The 7,938-nt window shown below is 44.8% G+C and overlaps 1 protein-coding gene across 2 annotated transcripts in view; it reads left to right on the plus strand.

Moving 5' to 3' along the window:
- Positions 1–7,938, plus strand: part of EGFR (epidermal growth factor receptor) — a 91,806-nt gene that overhangs the window by 16,593 nt on the left and 67,275 nt on the right. For both annotated transcript variants that reach the window (XM_025202324.1, XM_025202325.1), the window contains exons 3-4: positions 3,774–3,960; positions 4,849–4,983. In XM_025202324.1, coding sequence (XP_025058109.1) covers positions 3,774–3,960; positions 4,849–4,983 — 322 coding nt within the window. The remainder of the gene's footprint in view (positions 1–3,773; positions 3,961–4,848; positions 4,984–7,938) is intronic.

The raw sequence follows: 7,938 nt of genomic DNA on the forward strand, positions 1-7,938 counted from the left end.
CCTTGCCTCTATACTCTCATGAGGGAAGGTACAGCTCTGCATTGTGTCCTAAATTGTAGCAACCTTGAGCTTCAGCAAATCCATGGATGAAGTAAATTGAAAAATTAATGGAACTTCACTGTGGGTAGCCTGCATTCAGATTTTCAAGTGTAGGCCTCGAGAATTCCAGCTCATTTATTGACTTTCTGATATACGGGGCGAGAAACCGAGACATGTAAAGCTTCATATTTCTTTTATCCATCAGCACTTAAAGCTCCTATACATATGCTAGGAGCCTGCTCCGATGCGCTGGAAATCAATTAATCGAGTCTGATGGAGCACAGAAATTAATGCACTCCAGCAGACTCTAGCGTCATGTTTATCAGCGTCCCCCAGGCTGAAAAATGGTGGTGTGGCACTATGAACTAAAGCTCGTTTGAGTCTTAGTTCAAAGTGCCCCACCACCATTTTTCAGCATGGGGATACTGATACATGTGATGCTCAGGCACTTTTAATTAGCATGACTCACTAATTAAAACACCCCCGTACCTCCTGAAGCACATGTAAAAATTCCCTTAAGTGCTATTTGCCTGCATTGAGTAAGCAAGCAATTGCATTCTCCATCTAGTATGATTTGTGAGTGATTTTTCAGGTAGTCCTTAGCAGTAGCACATGAACAACTGTCTTGTGCTACATTTGTCTCCCATTTGTGTCCATGAACAATCATAGTGACATCTGAATCTAAGAGAAAAAGGGCTATATCTATATACTAGATATACCAGGGATAAAAAAGCACTCTGTCCTAGTACAGTCTGTCTATCTGAGCTAGCAAAGAAAGGTGGCAGTGTGGCTGGGAGCAGAACTCACATCTCCTAACTGACAGTCTGCTGCTTTAGCAACTAGATCATCCTTCCTGCTTTTGAAATAATCTGCCATGAAGGTACAGTTCCTCTGGTGCCAGCTGCCAGTTTAGAATACAAGTGGAATCCAGGAGTGAACTTCAAGAAATTCATTTCCTTGTACCTAAATTTCTTTATATCAAAAAGGGTTTTAAAAGATTTTATAAAGATTATAATTATGAAGATTAGAATGATGCTGAGTTCTGTTGACTTGATACCTTTTTTTCAGCCAGAAATTATTTCTTCCTCCATTCTCATCATCTTTTTCCTATGAGTGCTACATTTCTGCTTATCTTAACAAGATGGACAGTACCATGGGGTTTTTTGGCTTTGTATTCATATCACTAAGGCACTATTATACATACATGCACTGGAAAAAAAACATTCATTGTAAGAAATTTTTCACAGCAGTAAATTTTCATTTTAACAAGGTCCAGTTACCACTGTTACTATGGGCCATCAGCAGAAATTTGGCGCTATTTTTGTTGTGCTGAAGTTCTTTTTGTAACAAATTTTGTAAGAAGATTCCACTGAATTTTTGAGTGCAGAGAGATAATGAACTAATAGCTTTTATGCACACATGCATACACACGTGTGCACACACATTTTGTATATTTATGTATACACATTGTGTGTGCATATTTGTGTGTGTGTGTATACACACCCCTGTGTATGTACATACATAGATATGTACACACGCATACTCAATCACAGATAAACAATAGGGGTGTCAATTGCGATTAATGTGCCCGATAATGTGTTAATTGGTTCTTGCATTCATTTTTTTTAATGTGTTAATCACTCATGGGGGTTTGGAGCCCACACCTAGGCTCCACTCCGCCGCCCTCGCTGCCACCTCTGGGCCACCCAGCTGGGCAGCAGTGGCAGTGCAGAGGACTTCAAGGCAGCCTGGGCATGGGCTCTGGGCTGCTGCAGGAGGGTGTGGGCACACAGATACACACAAGCATCCCCAGCACACATGCGGCCAGAAACAAAGCTCAGCTGTGTATAGAGCAGTGCACAGCTGGTAAGTCTGTGGAAAGAAAGAGGCATTGGAGGGCAGGTCAAGGCCCCCATGGTGAGGGAGGGAGTGGACCAGGGGCTGGGGTGAATGGGGCCCCAGGGCTGGGGCGGGTTATGGGATGGAGCTGTGGGAGGCTCCTTGGGGTGGGCGAGGCTCCCTGCTGCTGCGCGCATCCGCAGGGAAGGCATGGGGGCATGTGCCCCCTGGATTTGTGCATGGAGCAGAAGCGAGCTGCCCACTGCGGGCTGGAGCTCTGTACACTGCTGCCTTTGCTCTGGGAGCTGCGCACTAGCCTCTCATCCCCTGCCGCCCAGCAGCAAAAGGCACGACAAGGCGTCACGCAGCTCCTGAGGCAAAGGTAGCAGGGTGCAGAGCCCCAGCAGGCAGCCTGCCTCCCCCCCGCCCCCGAACGAGCCTCCCATGGCTCTGTTGCATGACCCAACCCAGCCCCAGGGCTCCATTCACCCCAGCCCCTGCCCCACTCCCTCCCTCGCCATGGGGGCCTCGATCTCTAGCCCCTGCCTTTTCCCCTCCACAGACTTAGCTGCTGGGTGTTGCTCTACACACAGCTGCGCTGCGTTCCTGTAGGGTTACCATATTTCCAGTTGCAAAAAAGAGGACACCGGTGAGGGTAATATGACTGTGTGAATGGGGGGGGCAGTGATATGCCTGCACCCTGCCCCTTGTTCCCAAGCCACAGCCCCCCAGCCCTGCTGCTTTCCTTCACTCCTTACCCACAGTACTCCACATCCTGCCAGGGTATGCAGGGGTCCCCCCTTCTGGGGCTCCAAATCCCACACACCTACCCATAGGCCCCCCCACACCTGCATAATTTTGTGCAACTTTGAGCTTTTCTGCACATAATTAATAAATAATAAAGTTCTTTAAAAAGAAACAGTTTGAGATAAGATGGAAACCCTCATGCTTAGAGATATAAATCAACCATTTGACTGGATGAGCTAAATATTTTCCCTAGCATCAATTGTCATTCCATAACAACTTACTTCTGAGGAAGTATTAAAAAAGCAGCAACTGTTTCTGTTGGAGATGGGTTACTGGACTTTTGATAGGCTTTACTGGGCTGAGATGTTGTAGCCTTACCCCTTGGACCTCAATCAGTGAATAGTATAATTTCATTCTAGTTCTGTCTGTGTGACACAGTTAACCTGGTTGGCCCGTGCCCAGATTAGGATAGTTCTGATCTAAACATTTCCATACCAGCTGTAACACTTATCTGTGTTAGTATGTCCTCACCATTTCTGCAGTCATTAGTCTGTGACTGGGATTCTCTATGCTAAAATGCTCTGGGATACTTTCCTAGTAATTTGTGGGCGAATTTATTCAGTCCCACTGAGGAGGAGGAATCATGTGAAGGAGCTATTAGCATTCAGTTGCTCCGGCCTGTGTCCTCATTTCAAGGTGGGGGGTTTCTAGTCTGAGCTAAAGCCTGGCCTGGACTTTAAACAATACCTCTAGCCATGCAAGTTAGTGCAGGTTCAGAGTGTGATAAGCATGTGCTTGAGGATTTTGTGTATGGCTAGAAGGTTGGGACTGAGCAACAGCATATGTAGTAGGAGCACAAGCTAAGACTATACCATGTACCCCACCCTAGATTATCATTTCTTCTGAAATGGCTCATATTTTCCCCTTCATGCCCATATGGAGTCATTCAGCCTCCTGACCAAGCACATAAGCTCCAGGTGCCCAATGATTTTTTTTTTCCAGGTTAGGTTAAATCTTGATCCCCCACCACCCCCACTTGGGAGCTGAAAGACAAAACAAGGGAAAAAGAGCTAACTCATCAAGATCAAATGCTACTTCCTGAAACAGCATGACAGAATAACTGTTCTGTTCTTTCTCACTTTCCTCAGACGATACAGGAGGTTGCAGGTTATGTGCTTATAGCGCTCAACACTGTGGATAACATTCCATTAGAGAATCTCCAGATCATCCGTGGGAATGTGCTGTATGATGGCTTTTATGCACTGGCAGTTTTATCCAATTATCAAATGAATAAAACCAAGGGACTCAGGGAGCTGCCAATGAAACGGCTGTCAGGTGAGATGAAGTGGTATATATAATGCTGTTTATCTTGTTGGAAGCAAACTCCCTGATCAAGAAGTATTTCCCTTCAGCTGTTCCAGAGATGATGCTCTGTATAAGATTATAAGTAACTTACCTGGCTTCCTTCTTAATTTACAGGCACTAAGTATCCCTGGTAGTAATGGAAGGTCCTTGCCTTAAATACCCAGCATTTACATGCAAGAATTCAACCACCTTGGTCTTATAGAACTCCAACACAATGGGTGCATCTACACAAGACACTAAATGCATACATAGTAGACTAATTCTACTGCACGTTAACTCGTCATGGCAAAAGCTGTGCCAATGTGCTGATGCACAGTAGAATTAGTCTACAAGCATTAGTGTCACAAAAAGACCATGCTCTGGCATACTATGCAGCAGTGCTAGTTACTGAACATTCAGTTAGTATCTGTTATTACACATAGTAAACTTAATGCACAGTAATAGTGTTACATTAATGAACATGTAGATGCACCCAATGAGTGTTGCCCAACATTTTCAAAGTGACTAGAGACTTCTTCAGTGTCCAACTTAAGATGCCTGATTTTCACAAGTTCTAAAAGATGCCTGAGGTTGGGCATCTGAAAATCAAGGCACCAAAAGCAGTACTTGGCCTTGCAAATTTCAGGCATGTATTTTTGACCCCAGTTGTGCATTTCTTATATATTCATCACTTCCGTCAATCTAACTAGGTGTTAGGGATATGTGAAGGCATGGCTTGCACCTTCACGTGTGCTAGCATATGGATTACCCTTTTCCATCATCATGGTATTCCGATGAATGAAGAAAAAGAAATGTGTATTTATGTTCTTTCCATTAAGGAAAAAAAGTTTACTTCATTTAATTTTTTTTCTTTTGCAGAAATTCTTAGTGGAGGAGTTAAAATCAGCAACAATCCCAAACTATGTAACATGGACACAGTTCTCTGGGATGATATTATTGATATCAGCAAAAAACCTCGTCTGCTTTTGGATTCTCCAAGTAATCTGACTAATTGTAAGTCAGAATAACACTCACACCATTATAAGTAGTAGTTCCATCAGCCAGTTACTTGCATTATAGAGTCCCAGTTTTATAACTCTGTATGTTTATGTAGTGGCTTTACATTCTATCCCCAGTTGTATCAATTTTGTATTTGCTTTTCTTTGACATTACTAGATTTTGACACCAATCTTTTACAGCAAGATTTTGAAGTCCAGGCTTCTTCCAAAGTCAATTAAAAGACTCCCGTTGATTTCAGTGGGATTTAATAGGCCCTAAATGTGCATTTCTTCAGAAAAAGCAAGACAAATCAAATAATGCCTACACATTTCCTCTCTAATACCGTATTTACTACAACATAAGACGAGGATTTCTCCCCCAGCCAGCAGGGGGTGGTGGAATTCTTCATGTTATATTTGCATACAAGAAAACCTCATTAAATGCATGTGTGAGCAGGTGAGTGATCCTAGCTTTGTCTCCCTGCTGTATTCACTTGCCACGACTCGGATTGAAAGAAAATGGGGGAGATCAGTGGTCTTTCAAGGCCAGGGATCAATAAATGCCACCCCAATGGTACATGCTCATTGTTGGTTTATTTTCCCAAAATAAAGTAGCTCAAGAACAATAGCCTTACTAATTACTTCATTAGCGAGGCAGATCCGAGCTGCCGGTCAGATAACTCGGTACCGGATACTTCCCAGTTGCAATGTAGCGCTGAACATTCCAAGCCCTGATTATCTTGTTAACAAGGCACGTTCCCCGTGTCTCTCGCATCTGCCACGTAGTAGGAGCGGTCTTGGTTCCTCCTCTGCTTCCTATGTTGCCGCTCTTGGCGACGTTGCAGATCTGGGGTTGGGTTCTGGACCAGCGTGGCATCCTCCTGCCTGCCCGTCGTCTCGGGGTGCCTATTGCTGCTCGGGGTTCCCCCGCCATGCTGGTCTGCCAAGTCCCGGTTCTCCGCACACTCACCAGAGCTGCCGGAGTCGTGAGGTACACAGATGCCTTGTATCTCCTTGTCTCAGGTCCCGCGGTCTCAGCGTCTTTCCAAGGTCGACAAGTGGGCTTCTGGTCTTCCTCACCGTCTAGGGCCTCAGCTGCCCCTCACTGTCTTCTTGTGCCCAAAAGCAAAAAGTATCTGTCCCGCCGCCGGATATATACTGGCCGTGGTGGGTTAATCACCTGGTCCTGCCCCGGGTGTGTAATTCCCTCCACCTGGCAGGGTGCATTGTTGGCCCCTGTTACAGCATGGTCTCTCATTAAAATGCTGCCAAAAGTAATATGTGCTCAGTTATCAAAACCAAATGTAGAGTAGATGAAATGCAGCCAATACTGAGTATGACTATAAAACACCTGGCCCATATTGGGCAAAGATACTGACGGGAACCTACCACAAAGATAGGTTAGTACAGAACATCTGAATCAGATATATGCTAGTGCCCATTGCACTGAGTCCCCCTCAGTGCCAACTCTTTCAAGTCATGATGAGGCACTATAAAGAAAACATTTTTACTTCCTTTTCACTCCCACAGCTGAGCTGTGCCTTTCTTTCCCATTTCCAATGATTCCTGTTTCTTCACTAGCTGTAAGTGTCTGGTAAACGTCACCAAATGGGGCACCTAACAGTTCACCCAGAATCCCTCTGTCACCCCCTCTCTCAGCCTAGCACATATGAGTAGTGTGGCCTTGCCCTCCATGAGATGGAGCCGGACCAGGTTGTCCCGCACTTTATCTGCATATACATTTTTGGAGGCTCTCAGGACTTGTAATGAGAACATTTGGTTCCAGTCCTGAGTTGGGGGCTAATTAACACAGGGATCCTTTGTGGGGCAGGTATCTGAACTACACACACAAAGGGCATTTATACACATACCTTTTCACGCTGCAACACGCTAGCGTTCCAACATGTCAGAACAGACTTGAGTAATCAAGTCTGCTTGTCTCATAAGCTGACATGCATTGCGCTGCATTGTGTGCTGCAGTTGTATGTGGCGAAATGCACATCAGCGTGCAGAAAATGGCGGCAGTGCACTTTTGAACTAAAACACCTTCAATGTGTTTTACTTCAAAAGCGCGCCACTGCCATTTTATCAGCACTGACGCGCATTTTGGTATTTATACAAATGTATGCTTTTAAAAGCCCTGAGGCGCAAACGTGTACAAATGCCCATAATAAGCGCAGCTGAGCTATGAAGTCACCATGGCTTTAAATGTTGTTGCTGCTGCTGTGGCTCAGCCCAGTGAACTATATGGTAAATCATGACCCTTTTGGCTTTGGATTAATATCATGTATAGTTTGTACTACATATAAATAGGTACAAAAGTGCTGCTTAGACTTATGTTTATGGAGTACCTGTGCTAGAACTTGCAACAGTTTCAGAAAAGGTAAACTGCATCAATACTGGATGAACTAAGACTGTAGGTATGGATAGGAATTTATCTATATTCAGTGTACTACAAGTATGTTTATTTCAAAGTCATTGTTTTCAAATTTGCCCCTCACTTGCATGTACCCGGTGGGGAGCAGGGTCTGATGATAAGGAGGGAGGGTGGGGAGAAAGAGGTTGCAGGGAAGAAAAGTTGCAGGGCAGGGGAACCCCCATGATCACCCTCCCAATTTATGTTTCCTGCTGTAGTAGTGGGAGGTGGACAAATTCAAGGCAAACCTCCAGTAGTTAGATTCTATACCTGGAAAATTATAAGAAATGTATACATTTTCCATATATAGAATCTAATTATTGGTGGATCGTCTTATATTCCAGGTCATCTTACATTAGAGTAAATATAATAGCTTTAAATGTACACAGTAAGGCTCTGGTCAAGCAAGGCATAAAGGTCTGTGCTTGACTTAAACCAGGAGTTGTCAGCTGGGGGTACTTGGAAAGGAGCTAGAAGGTATGTGCAGGCAGGCGGGGACAGAGCGCCGCCACCCACCTCCCCGTGACACTGCCTCCCAGGAGCAGGGGGTGGGGG

The sequence above is a fragment of the Alligator sinensis genome, unplaced genomic scaffold, assembly GCF_000455745.1.
Source record: "Alligator sinensis unplaced genomic scaffold, ASM45574v1 scaffold213_1, whole genome shotgun sequence".
NCBI lineage: Eukaryota > Metazoa > Chordata > Crocodylia > Alligatoridae > Alligator > Alligator sinensis.